Source organism: Chelonia mydas, chromosome 1, assembly GCF_015237465.2.
Source record: "Chelonia mydas isolate rCheMyd1 chromosome 1, rCheMyd1.pri.v2, whole genome shotgun sequence".
Lineage (NCBI taxonomy): Eukaryota > Metazoa > Chordata > Testudines > Cheloniidae > Chelonia > Chelonia mydas.
Genome location: NC_057849.1, coordinates 108,262,684 through 108,277,478, shown reverse-complemented (window position 1 = coordinate 108,277,478; position 14,795 = coordinate 108,262,684). Strand labels below are relative to the sequence as shown.

At 40.7% G+C, this 14,795-nt stretch overlaps 1 protein-coding gene across 5 annotated transcripts in view; it reads left to right on the top strand.

The window, feature by feature from the left end:
- Positions 1 to 14,795, top strand: part of TUBGCP3 (tubulin gamma complex associated protein 3) — a 118,254-nt gene that overhangs the window by 60,352 nt on the left and 43,107 nt on the right. For all 5 annotated transcript variants that reach the window (XM_007063897.4, XM_037897049.2, XM_043535650.1 and 2 more), the window contains 3 exons: positions 822 to 988; positions 4,961 to 5,071; positions 5,449 to 5,557. In XM_007063897.4, the coding sequence (XP_007063959.2) occupies positions 822 to 988; positions 4,961 to 5,071; positions 5,449 to 5,557 (387 nt within the window). The remainder of the gene's footprint in view (positions 1 to 821; positions 989 to 4,960; positions 5,072 to 5,448; positions 5,558 to 14,795) is intronic.

The window sequence follows — 14,795 nt, the reverse complement described above, 5'->3', positions numbered from 1 at the left end:
AAAAACTAACTGGCAAGCTTGGTCTTGCTTGCTTCAGGGTGGCATAAAACAACCAGAGCTTATCAGTGGATGTGTCCAAATGTTAAAATTGAGATTAAAGTTTGATATTTAATATTTAAATCTTCCTTCTAATTTTTTTTTAATTGTCATAATTCTAAATGTATGTCTACATTGCACACTCCGTTTGGTGGTGTGTAGAGTACATACACTACATTACCCCTCTTACCCCCAGCAGGGGTATAAATAGCAGTGTAGATGATGAGGCACTGCTTAGGTGAGTAGACTAAAAGACACACCTAAACCATGTGGTGTACCTGGGTATGTACCATAAGTAGCTCTCTACTTGTGCAAGCTGCACTGCCCTCATCTAGACTGCTATTTTTAGCAGCGTAATATCCCGCTGCCTCCCTACTGCCAGTCTTTTCCTGCATCAGGGAGCTGCCAGAGCCTTTTACCACTGTGGGAAAAGGCTCTAGCGGGGGGGCAGCAGGGAAAGATTCCAGCAGCTCCCTGCTGCCAAGACTTTTCCTATGCCTCCACGCTGCCAGAGGCTTCCACTGACACGTGTAGCCACACACCCCAGTGTGACTGCAGTCTGCTTTTCTCCACAGAATGTAGCTATATATACCCTAAGCACTGCTGCAAGTGGCATACATTGTAGACGTAGCCTAAATGTTTATATGCATTGGATTTAAAATTGCTGTATAAGAAGGTCAGAGATGGACAGACATACAGCTAGACATCAAGGCCTGAAAAAAGTTATTTTTAAGTATAAAGTACATAATCAGAACCTGCTCTCTTTCTTTCGCCTGTCTCCTTAGGAAGAAAAGGTGGTGAACTAGCATCAGCTGTCCATGCCTACACTAAAACAGGAGATCCCTATATGAGATCCCTGGTACAACACATTCTTGGCCTAGTGTCCCATCCTGTCTTGAATTTCCTTTACCGTTGGATTTATGATGGGGAGCTGGAGGACACATACCATGAAGTAAGTTATGTGTAACTAGTAATGTTATCAGGTTTCAGAGTGGTAGCTGTGTTAGTCTGTATCAGCACTCCATACATCTGATGAAGTGGGTTTTTAGCCCACGAAAGCTTATACCCAAATAAATTTGTTAGTCTTTAAGGTGCCATAAAGACCTGCTCATTGTTTTAGTAATGTTGAGACCTCTTTCTAGTTCTTATTTGAGTAAAAATCAGTGAGACGTTTGAGTGAGAACTGCAGGATTGAACCCACTATGAGCATAAGAATAGTTCAGTTGCACATTAAATTATGAAATTGCCTGTGTAATTTACTGTGTATGTAACTAAACTACATGTGGTAATGACCCGACAGATTTGGATAACTGATTCATTAGTCCAGCATGCTACCTCTACTCGTGGCAAAAAACTGATGTTAGAGAGCCCAGATCCTCTCAACCTCTTTCTGGAAAGTGTACTCCTAACATTATGGTGTACAAAATTTGTTCTAGCCCTTGCAAGCAGTCCATTTTGTGCCTGAAGTATGAGGTTTGACTATTTCTTTTGCTTTGTAGTTTATTTTTTATTAATGTCTTATGTTTACAGTTCCTACTGTTATCCTAGGCATTAGTGCTAATAATTTCCATAGATTCCAAGGCCAGAAGGGACCACTGTGAGATCATCTAATCTGACCTCCTGTGTAACATGGGCCATAGAACTTCCCCAAAGTAATTCCTGAAGCATATCTTTTAGAAAAACACCCAGTCTTGATTTAAAACTTTTTAGTGATGGAGAATCCACCACAACCCTTGGTAAATTGTTCCAATGTTTAATTACACTCCCTGTCTCAAATTAATGCCTTATTTCCAGTCTGAATTTGTCTAGCTTCAACTTCCAGCCATTGGATTGTGGAATACCTTTCTCTGCTAGATCGAAGAACCCATTATTAAATATTTGTTCCAGATGTAGATATTTAAAGTGTAATCAGGTCACCCCTGTCCTTTCTCTTTAAGCTAAATAGATTGAGCTCTTGGAGTCTTTCACTTTTTCAAATTCTATAGAAAATGTTGAGAATGAAATACCTTTAAAAGTCCTACAAAATTTGCTTTGACCTTTGCAGTAATAGAGTCCTATAAAATGCATCCTTAATACATGAATAACTAGAACATCGCCTTCATAGTACCTACTTATTCTTATTCTTATTTAACAAATTAATCATCAGAGTATTCAACTCTTACATAAAGCTTTTTATTCACAGATCTTGTTGGCACTTCACTGTTAATTGTACCTGTTTACACTTACCTCAGTCATCTTCACGCTTGCTTTTCTCCTTGCCAGGCTACAACTCTGTTTATGTAATCTTATTTTGAATTTCAATGACATTTAGAAGCCTAAACTCCATTTTCAAAAAATGCTTAGGTTACCGAGCATATCCACTGCCAGGCTACTCAGATCCTGGCTCCCACTCACTGGGGTTCATTTACATCTGTGGGCAAGGCTGGATTAAGGCCTAGGCAGAATAGGGATCTGCCTAGACCCCTGGCTTAGTCATGTCACAGCATCAGAATCGATTTCATTTAAAAATATCTTCATAAACATTCATGGCTACAAAGAAAAGCTTGAAAATGTGACTTGATTGTAACTGATGCAACAATGTCTGCTAAAACCGTGCAGAAGAGGAGGAGGAGGAGGAGCAGCAGCAACTACTAGCTATAGGGAGAAAGCTATCTGGCTTGTGCAGAGGAGGCCACTTTGGTTATGTGGGGACAAGGCTTGGATATCATCCTGGCCTCTGACTGATTGATTCCCCCTTGGTGAGTTTCTCGTTCCCCTGGCCTCAGCTTCTCACATCTAGCATTCTAGCTCTACAGGTCAGGTTTATTCTGAGGAAGAAACTGATGGTACTCTTCCAAGTGCCATCCACTTGTGGCAACAAGTTGAGTTGCTACTCAGTAGATTGTGAAGTACGTTATGATATGACTGTCACTCTTCTTTCTTATATGTTTTGGTCGGCACTGAGAATAATTTTGACATTTAAATTTTCCTCAGTGGGCACCCCATTGAGATAAATGTTAGTTCACACTTCCCAGAACTATTTCTGGCTTTCTGTAGGCTCGCACAGGCATCTTTGCATCAACTGCACTTGGTTGAGAACAAGATGGAAACCTCAGCATTCTAGATCACCAACCCAGCAGAAGCCTGCCCAATTTGAACATAGAATGTGGCACTTACCACATTTTGGACTACACTTTAAATAGTAAGCCAGGAATTCTCAAAAACTCTTTGGTAGTGTAGACCACATCTTAATGGAGACAATGTCTTGTGGGAATGTCCCTTCCCCTTTGTGATCACATTGCTTGCCTAATTGGAATTTAGCATGCCTGCCTACCAGAAAAAGTAACATTAGGAAATAATTTTTATAAGTTCCTATCTGTTTTTAATGAGATTTAGCAGTTGGCTATAAGTAGGAGAACCAGTACTATGTGGCCAGTCAGCTCTCCATGAATCACAGTTTGGAAACTTCTGTTAGGCACTTTCCAAACTCCTATGTAGACACGTTCAGGTTTCATGAGTATGTGGTGTATTCCTGTTGCATCATCTTTCCTGGATACTATCAATCTACTAATCAACCAACTAAGTTTAATGAGGAACAGGAACTGACAAAGCAGCAGCTAATTTACCAAACACTAGGATCTTAATGAAAGTGCCTCAGCCAGTTCAGCAGCAGATCCTGTTGTTTTTTTTTAATTAATTTAGCTATTGCTGTGTTGTCATACCTTCAGAATCTGAGTAAACAAGAAAAGACATAAAACAGTATGTTGTGTGTTAATTAAGGTTAGTCTGTACATAACACCAATCCCAAAGAACAAGAAATTGTAAGTTAAGGCATCTAATTATGCATGCCCTCTACACACCTCACTACAGACAATGCATCACAACCATAACTCTCCCCTCATGGGGATGAAAGTGTTAGAGTTCGTTCTTCAGACTGCATCATTACAAACAGACCAGATTTCCCTCACCCCACTATCCTATCTGTACATCTCTCGCTCATGTTTGAGGTAGAGGGTATTGGGAGGCAGGAGGGGCTTGGAAGAGGCTGCCAGTCTGCAGTCTGGGCTGTTGCTCTTTGTTATATTATTGCGGGTAGCTGCCTGATCCTGACTTTCTTTCCAGTTAAACCCTTTTATGATAGATCTACAAGTCCTTGTTTAAAGAACTTAGGTGGGAAGAGAGTGCCCAGAAAGGGAGCTACCTCCTCCCAAACTCCTGGCCTCTCATTGGCCTCATCCTTTGCAAGTAGGGACTGGTTAGGCAGAATGGCCCACGTGAAAGAGATCATACCTGAGACAGATCCAGTGTATGCCCTCCCAGATGGAGGCTTCTCCAGATCAAGCCAGGGTCTTTGCCACAGAAGACTTCAGATCTCTGTGAAGAGACTATTCAAGTCAAATAAAAGGCCTTTTCTCTCAAGAAGACTCTCTGGGCAAAGAGAACAGCTGGCAATATGCTGGGGTTTTTTCTACCACCTGTCAGAGATTCTGTGAGACCAGAGATGTGGTCCTTTTTGTGCATATCACAGACTCTCTTCCCATAGAGGGCATAGCTTCCTTGAAAGATCCTTCTGACGAGAAGCTCAGGAGAAATAATGAGCTAGTTTTGGTGGATTCAGCTATGGCTCTTTTTATGTGCCAAAATGCTGCTGTCCACCAAAAAACACTGCCTACACAGCATAAAAGTACCAAAATGCTTGTACAAAAGTACAGTTTGACTTCTATGTAATATGTGCATGAACTATTCAAGGAAACAACAAAACAAAAGAAATCCACTCCCCCAAAAAGCCCAAAGGCGGCAACACGTACTTGACATGGGACTATAAATAGACATGTATATGTAATATGCCTCCCCTTAGAAATGAAATACAAGAGTGGGTGTATGTGTGTGAAACATAAATACCAGGTAAATTCCTTTTATATCTAATGCTTCTGTCAACCTGCAGTTTTTTGTAGCTTCAGATCCTACAGTTAAAGCTGACCGTTTGTGGCATGACAAGTACACTTTGAGAAAATCAATGATCCCTTCGTTCATTACAATGGATCAATCAAAAAAGGTATGGGAAAAAGGATTATTTGTTTGATGTGTCATTGACCCTTTGCTGCTGTTTATGGCTGGAATAACATTAAGAATATGTAGCATAAATTTAGCCAAATGTTCTGAACCTGCCATGTTGTCTCTGAAAAAGGTGTATGGATAACCTGGATTGTTACTTTGAGATGGAGGAAGAAACTTTGTTTTGTGTAATTGAATTACTTTGGAAAAAAAAGGACTTTTAAAAACAAGTTGTGCTTGATATATTTGGCTACATCCGGGGGTTCGTCTATTTTTCAGGGGTTGGGAGTGAGGCAGCAACAATTAACTTACAGACAACATCTCATTTTTATTATTTATATAAAAATAATTTCTAAAATGTTATTCTCTTGTGTTTAGGTCCTTCTAATAGGAAAATCCATAAACTTCTTACATCAGGTTTGTCATGACCAAACTCCATCTACAAAGATGATAGCTGTGGCAAAGTCTGCAGAATCACCAAAAGATGGTATGATATCAAAACTGATAGCTTAATTTTACCTTTGAACTTCAGACCTGTTGTAATTAGTCTTACACAGTATGTGACTTGAAACTATGGAGTAACTTTTTGGTTTTGGGAAGACCAGGAAGGGGAATTTAAAAAAAAAAAAAAAAAAATATATTCCTGTATATTCCTTAAAACCTGTATCTTAAGTCATTCTACAAAAGATGTCTCAGGAAGATGTAAATATGTAATTTCCCTCTTTAGTTCTGTAGTATTGTAGTTGTGTATATAATGAGAAGTGCAGGCAAAAATCAAACCATTTCCATCTTTTGACAAATTTTTTGTTGTAGAGTTCTAATCACTCAAGTTTATTATAAAAATCCTCATGATAATTAGTGACCTTTTGTCAGATTAATTTTGCAAGATTTTGTAATAATTCTGAGAGCTGTTAAATTCTGTGATATCTGAAATTATTCTCACTGTTATAATTAAAAGAATGAATGGTACAGACATGAGGGATAAAAACCTTTCTGTGATAAGAAACTCAGACACATGGTGAAAGGCAACAAGAGCCAAGTGGCATAGAACATATATGTGGCCTACAAAAGAGTCATCATCTTCCATCAAATCTGATTTTAACAGTACACAGTAGTCAGTGTTTGAGCACTCTAACATAAGAGAGACAAGTGGATGAGGTAATATTTTTTATTGGGCCAACCTCTGTTGGTGAGAGAGATAAGCTTTTGAACTTATGCAGAGCTCTTCAGGTCTGGGAAATGAGTACAACCCGAAGAAGAGCTCTGTGGAAGCTTGTCTCTTATTGGACCAACTTTTGTTGGTGAGAAAGATTACCTCACCCACTTTGTCTGTCTAATAATCTGGGCCAACATGGCAACAACAACACTACACTCTAACATAAGTAATTTGAAAATATTTTATAAGATAACTTTTTAAGAGAATTAATGTGATTTATTAAAATGGCACTCTTATGAGAGAGAACATAGTAAATTCTTGTTCTCATTTATGATGACATATCCCCTACAGTGATTGGAAGAGTGTCCTGTTGTTGAATACTTGTGAAAGTCCAACCAGATTCATAATTAAAAATATTTTTTACTCTAAATGTTATGTTTGTTTATTAAAAACTAAACAAAGGTGAATACCGTGCAACACCTACGGTCCTACCACATCCAGAAAAGTGATTTTGTCAAAGTAAAGTTTAACTGGGTTTTTTTGCTTATAGAAAACTTCCCCTAATAATGTTTTCAATGTGCAAAATGCATTTATACATAGAAAAATGTAGTTAAGAACATAAGAACCGCCATACTGGGTCAAGCCAATGGTCCATCTAGCCCAGTATCCTGTCTGTGGACAGTGGCCAATACTAGGTGCTTCAGAGGGAATAAACAGAACAGAGCAAAAAGAAAAGGAGTACTTGTGGCACCTTAGAGACTAACCAATTTATTTGAGCATAAGCTTTCGTGAGCTACAGCTCACTTCATCGGATGTATAATCTAGTGAACCATCCCCTGTTGTCTACTCCCAGCTTCTGGCAAACAGAGGTGAGGGACACTCAGAGCATGGTGTCACATCATTCACCATTGTGGCTATTACCCACTGATTGACCTGTACTCCATTAATCTTTTTTGAATCCTTTACAACATCCCCTGCCAACCAGTCATTGTGTGAAGAAGTACTTTCGTTTGTTTTAAAACTGCTGCTTATTAATTTCATTGAGTGAGCCCTCGTTCTTTTGTTATGGGAAGGAGTAAATAACATTTTCTTACTCACTGTCTCCACACCAGTCAAGATTTTATAGACCTCTATCATATCTGGAAGCTGTTGCATACCCATAATCATTTTTTTTGTGCTTTTCCAGTTCTAATATATCTTTTTTGAGATGGGGCGACCAGATTTGCATGCAGTATTCAAGATGTGGGCATACCATTGGTTTAAATAAAGGCATTATGATATTTTCTGTCTTATCTATCCCTTTCCTAGTGGTTCCTAACATTCTGTTAGGTTTTTTGACTGCTGCCACATATCGAGCGGATGTTTTCAGAGAGCTATCCACAATGACTCCAAAATTTCTTTCTTGAGCGGAAACAGTTAATTTAGGTCCCATCACTTCGTGTATAGTTTGGATTATGTTTTCTAATGTGCATTACTTTGCATCTATCAACATTCATAAATGTTCCTTTCAAAAAATTAAACCGTGATGTTTCTGTGGTTGTTAAATAGACTCCCAATACTATGTTGTGCATACTTGATCAAAGTGTGCATTTTGAATATCATATTAATAAAATGATTTTTTGTGGGCATACGAACCCTATGCACTTTTTCCGTCCCCTCCTAACTCTTTTTCATGTAATCTAAATTCTGTGGGTGTAAAAGCTTTATCCTCTGAAGTTCCTGACATCTGGTAAAATCTCCTTTCTACCATACCTGTTCTCAGATTTCATCCAATTTGCCTTTCTTCTCTTGACTACTTCTGAACTGAATTTAAAAAACAAAACAACTTTTGATTCTTCTGCAGGAGACTCTTTCCCTGCAGTTTCATTCTGCAGTTCCCTCACTGTAGGAGCTCGACCTCTTCCTTATACTCCCTCCTGCTTCCTGCTCCTTTTTATATTTGAATAATCTTATTCCATTCTGGTGGGACTCATTTTGTAATCTGAGCTAGTTTAGCCCCAGGTTCTCCAGCGCATGAGCAAGCTACCCTTTTACATGAGGGAATTAATTTTTGAGTTTCAATGAACAAAGGAAACAAACTTGAAAAAAAGTCTCTAATCTTTCAATTGCAGTAATTTTAGATGTTACAAATAACACTAGTTAAAATGTTTTCAGACAGCAGTAGGTTTTTTGTTTTTGTTTTTTAAATTGACTCCACTCTAGTCCTTCTCTATTATGATCTTGGCAAGATTGGGGACTATAACCTCAGTACACAGTTTGTTTTGGTTTGGTTGGTTTGTTTTCTGTAGTGACAATTATGCTAGATGTTGTGCAAACATAGAACAAAAAGACAGCCCCTGCCCCTACCAGTTTACAATTTAAGTATAAATGATATGGTAAAATAAAATTATACAAATTAACATAGAAATGGTTATCTTGCCCATCCACACAAGAATAGAAAATTCTGTCAGTGGTGAAACTGCATTTCTAACTCATCCTGCCCTGCCTGTGCATATGTTCTTATTTGCTTAATCGGCCACTGTTGTGAAATTTCCCTTTATATAATTAATTATAATAGGGCAAATTAAAGAGAGTTCCAGTCTTAATTCTGTATTCCTTTGCTTTTGTCATTTTAAATCAAATCCTTAACTTTACCTGAATATAGGCTTTATTGCTTTAATTAGCTTTGGATTTTTTTTTACAATAGCATTAAAAACAAATCTTATGGAAATGTATGAGAGAATGCGACAGCTGTTAGTGTATTAAAAATATGTATTCAGCCAGTTTAAAAATATACACAACTTACCCATGCGCAACAACGTTAAAAATTGTTATAGTCCTAGGTGTATTTAGATGGATTGTAAAAATTGATGTATACTTTAGGTGTATGTATAGGTGTAAATCTTTATTTAAGAAGTCTTGAACTTATGAAATATTTTTCTGGTAAATCCTAAATGGTACATTTGGAAATACAGGGTTAACTTTTGCAAAACATTGCAACCTAGATGCATGTTTGAAGGCAAATATTGAAGTAATGTGATGATTTTGCACAAAATTTTGTACGTTGTTTCCCATTTAGATAGTTCAGTCCATGTTGGTACACAATCAGTACTGTTTTACCATTGTAATTTTCACAGGAAAATTGCATGGCTAGAATTCATTACGCCTAAGCAAATTTTAAATGAGTAAAAACTGACACATTTTGATATTAGTTTGACAAACAGTCTAAATTCACCAATTTTTTTAGAAGTTTGGCTTAAAGGGAAGTCAACTGGTTAAGTTTTTAGCAAATTATTTTATTCAAACATAAAATTGCTGTCTTTAAACTAACGCTGAGTTCTGACAGTGAGTGGGTGTAACCCAGGTAGCTTAAGTGCAGTGGAAATATAGTGATTTGTAGAATACTGTCATTATAATGACTAGAAATAAGATTATTTACAACAGAGATTTTAAAAAACAGTAGCTGTAACTGAAGACAAATTGTCAGACATAAGCTATGTTATTAGTTCCCTTTTTAATTTATAAATCCAGCACTAGAATCACATAGTTCCTAAAGTGGTGCTGAATTTACTAATCTTTCTTTGTAAAAGAGGTTTCCTGCATTCTCTATCTAATTACTTCCAGATGATACCAGATGTGATTGGAAAGAGAGCTTGTCAGTCTCGTTTAACTTTTGATATTTTTGATGAACAATTATAGAATGACTTTACTGTTGTAATATAAATTAATTGTAAGCTCTCTTGATGGTATACTTAGACTTTTGTATGTTTACTTATTATATAACATGAAAGTGAAGCTTGCGGCCTAGAGCATAAAGCTGTAATTCTCTGTTTGGTCATTACTTTGACCTGCTTACTATTAGTGCTGATAAAAAAAAAAACAAAAAAAAAAACCAAAAAAACCCCACAACAAAACAAAAAACACCCAAACACAACTTGGTTTCATGGAGGTAGAGAACTATATCACTGTAGGGTTTCAACTATATCACTGTAGGGTTTCCAGTATGTTTAAACTTAAAGGTTTTGCAAATGCCATTGTTTGTTTTTGGCTTCAAGAATCTACTACTTTGAAGAGCAGCCAGTTTGTCATAATACTACTTAATTACTTTAGTACCTGTTTCCTAGTGGAATGGAGAAGAGAGAGTGAGGTTATGACTGACTTGTGTGTGACAAAGTTGGGGTTAAAAGTGTTGAGTTCCTGGCTCCCATGTTCAGTCTGGGAAATTACATTACATCTTGTGATGCAGTGGCAGTGCAATGAGTGAAATAAGCTCAGTGCCATACTAGAGTTGCAATTTCCAAACAGGTGACAGTAATCATTGGATGTTTAAACTTGTATCCATGGAAAGAGATATTTATAGGAAGTGTAGAGAAGGTTATTCAGGTTGCCTGTCTCATAATGCTAGAACGAGAGCTCAATGTATGAAATTGAGAAAGGAATCAAATGTAAAACTGATAAAAGGAAGCTGTTCTTATACAATGCACATATGTATTTGTTCAGTGTTCATGTCGCACTCCCTATTAGTACCTGGCCCATGCTGGGGAAGCTAATGATCTAATCAGCAGACCAAATTCGGTGATGAATCCTCGTCACATGCCACCCGAGGCATGTTGCACATATGCTAAGAAGAAATCCTTTTACAATAACCCCCACATAGCTGCCTTACACTCAGAACAGAAATGGCACTCTATGCAGCTGTTGATCAAAGAGAAGTATTATGCAAGGTCTGAGCTTAGGTCATGTGATTAGACATTCTAGCTCCTTTCTGGCTGATTTGTCTGCTATTTTGTCTTGCCTTCCACTTGGGCTCAAAACACCCTGTAGAAGGAAGTGGCTCCTCAGGGACTGAGCTTTGGAATGCATGACTTTGGGGTGGACCTGGCATAACATTGTTTTTCTCTCCTCCTCTCCCTTCATTGAAGATTTTTCTTCCTATTTTTCAACATGAACTTATGGCAAAGTTAACAACTGAGGCATGCAGCAGTTCAAATGGGTGACAGTACTAAGTGGTCCAGCACAGACAACTCCTGTAAGCCTCAATTCACATTTTGAAGATAATGGTGGACTGGCTGGAGGCCAGTCATGGTTGATGAGAGACCATTAGAATTGAGCAGGCCTCTCTGGTGACATGTCACCTCCAACCATTTGCCATAATACAATTGTATCTATTGATAGTCCCAACCTCCTCCAGTTATTTTATACCTACCTGGACTGGTCAGTCTTCAGCATCCTAGGAATATAGGTATTGCCATGTAAGATAACTTGTCTAGTATTCTTTATCCAACAGTAACTATAACCTGGTGCTTCAGAGGAAGTTGTGAGAACCCCTATAATGAACAGGCATTGTGCCCTAATGCATGATGGTTTAACACTTAAGAATTCTTATAGTAGCTAGCGTTACTGCAGATACCACTGTTATGGCTAGAGCTGGCACCATCGCTGGTAATTAAGGTTTTCTGCCACTTTCCCTTATCAGAACCTGTGTTTGGTTGCTTTTAACTTTCCCAAACTGTTCTGGCATCAACACTCTGTGCCAGGAGTGTACCTCAGGTTGAATTTTTAGGAAATTTTCAGCCAAACCAGTTCACCAATTTCCAAGAATGAAACTAGGGAAAAGCAACTTTTTCTGTGAGAAATTAGTGCCCCTATGATATGGAGCAGGGTTTTGAAATTTAACATGGGGAGTCTTTTTGTCTTAGGGATGTGCCTTTTGCTATTCCTGTGAAAATCTCCAAAATTTGGCTGAATTACAGGCTTTGAAAAATCTGTTTTCACATGCGCAGTAGAATTTGGCAGCTAAAATCTCTGAAGACTCTGCTTACTGACCATACTCCATTGCCTCACAGCTTCTAATGCTGACCAGATTCCGTGTACACTACCCCACAGAGCGACTGAGCATGTTCCAACATAGGGCCACAGGGATGAAGCCAGACTTTAGCTATAACTGTAGCTGAGCTCCTAGCTGCCCTGGAACAAAGTGGGTCATGGCATCAAAAATGAGAGCTAGGATCCTGTGTCTCTCCTGTGCTTTCACACAGCCTGGAGAAATAATCTGCCTGACTCAAATGCAGAGAGGTTGAGAGCCAGACCAGGTGGAGGAGGGAAAGGAATAGATTGATGAGGACTCTGGTGAAACTGGGGCCTGGGTGAGGGTAGAGAAACTGAGGGTGGGAGTTGTGGGGGCATGGGGATAACTAGGAAGAAAGACTGGGACTGATTGGACAAACAGGCTGAGGCTGGGACCACTGGTGGGGTGATGGGGATTTACAGAGGTGGGGGGAAGAGACACCTATCAGTCAAGGAGCCAGGTTGTCGGGGGTTAACTGCAACTGGCTGGTCAAGGAGACTGAATGAGGGGAGGGACTGAAATTGGATGACAAACTGGAGTGGCGGAGGAAACTGTGACTGGCTGGTCAAGGAGCCAGGCACTGGGTTGAGGAGCCGGGGACTGGGGAAGATATAGTATCAGGACAGGTTGTGGGGACCAGGGCAGAAGGGGTCAAGCTTGTAAAGGAACTGACAGAACAGTCTGTGACTGCTAGAGAACACTTCCTTCAGAGCCTGGAATGGAACCCAAGGTTTCTGAGTCTTTCTGTTTCTCTGCTGTCAGCAAATATCTGTGAAACCTTCTGGCAAAAGTGTCTCTCTCATCCCTGTCTGATGCTTGTCCACACAGAGGACAACGACCTACTGTTGCTGTCAATTACTTTGTCAAGTGGCAGAGGTCTGTATGGTGGATCCAAAGGTTCCAACCTTGCTAATGACCCATGTGGGTGTCAGTGTTATGCCACAGGGTGAAATGTCTGTGTTCAATTTTTGCAACTTTAATATTCTTTAAGGGTTTTTTTAATGTGTGTGTGTCGCAGGGCGACGACTCACCACTGCGGCGCCTCCTGCTGGTTGTCCAGGGAATTAGCCCTTTTCAGCCAGGAGTGCCCTCTGCTGTTCAGTGTCTCGCCTGCCGCTGGCCCCGTGCCCCTCCTGGACCCTGGTGCCCTTCTAGATTAGGGTTCTGCCCCCTGGCAGTACCCCCTCAGTCTGGGTCTTCCCTCTCAGGGGAACCCCCAACCTCCTATCCTTCCCTTGCCTCAGTGGCTACTGTCAGTCATCATCTAACCCCCGCTCCCTGGGGCAGACTGCTGTCTGTACCACTCATCATCGGCAAGGGGGGGTCGGACCAGCTGCCTCTGTCTAGGTCTGGGCTGCTCCTCTACAGCCTTAGTACCCTTTTGTGGGCCTTTACCTTGGCCTTCAGCCTGGGACTCTGCTAGGCTGGCATGCCCCAGCTCCCTCTGCCCTTCCCCAGCACTGCTCTGCCCTAAGTACCCTCCTCAGCTTCCCAGGCAGCCAGGTCCTCCTCTCTCCATGTGATTAGAGCGAGTGTGTCTCTCCTTCTGACCCACTGCCCTTTTATAAGGGCCAGCTGGGCCCTAATTACACAGGCTACAGCTGTGGCTGTTTTCCCAAACAGCCCAGCTTTTTCCCTCTCAGCCCTCTGCCAGGGCTGTTTTAAGCCCTTCAAGGCATGGCGGGGGGGACTGCACCATCACAGTATGTAACTTTATTTTCTATAAAGGCAATGTCAAGCACCGCAAAGTAGGTCTGCCCTGTGCACTGAATCAGGCAACGATCCTGTAGGGAAAAGAATAGTGTGTGATCATGTCATTAAAGTATCAGAGGGGTAGCCCTGTTAGTCTGGATCTGTAAAAGTGGCAAAGAGTCCTGTGGCACCTTATAGACTAACAGACATATTGGAGCATGAGCTTTCGTGGGTGAATACCCACTTCATTGGATGCATGCTTGTGCTCCAATACGTCTGCTAGTCTATAAGGTGCCACAGGACTCTTTGCTGCTTTCATGTAATTAAAGAATGTCATAATGCAAGAGTGGCCAACCTGTGGCTCCAGAGCTACATGCGGCTCTTCAGAAGTTAATATGCAGCTCCTTGCATAGGCACTGATTCCGGGGATGGAGCTACGGGCGCCAACTTTCCAGTGTGCTAGGGGGTGCTCACTGCTCAACCCCTGGCTCTGCCACAGGCCCTGCCCCCTCCCCTGAGCCTTCCGTGCCCTTGCTCCTCCCCCTCCCACCCAGAGCCTCCTGCATGCCACAGAACAGCTGATCGAGAGGTGCTGGTTGGGAGCAGGAGGTGCTGATCGGCGGGGCTGCCGGGGGGTGGGAGGCGCTGGGAGCAAGGTGGGGGATAGGGTAGCCAAATGTCCTGATTTTATAGGGGCAGTTCGGATTTTTGGGTCTTTTTCTTATATAGGCTCCTATTACCCCCCCCACCCCTGTCCCGATTTTTCACATTTGCTGTCTGGTCACCCTAGTGGGGGAGCTGATGGGGGGGGGGGGGGGGGGGGGGGGCTGCTGTCGTATTACTGTGGCTCTTTGGCAATGTACGTTGGTAAATTCTGGCTCCTTCTCAGGCTCTGGTTGGCCACCCCTGTCATAATGCATGCACATAAAGGAGGCAAGTTAAAGTTGCACACTCAACCTTAACCTGCCATTTCCTAAATTCCAAGTGCTTGACTTTGCAACTTGAATAATATTCTTTTAATGTAGTTATTTGTGTGTAATATTTATAAAT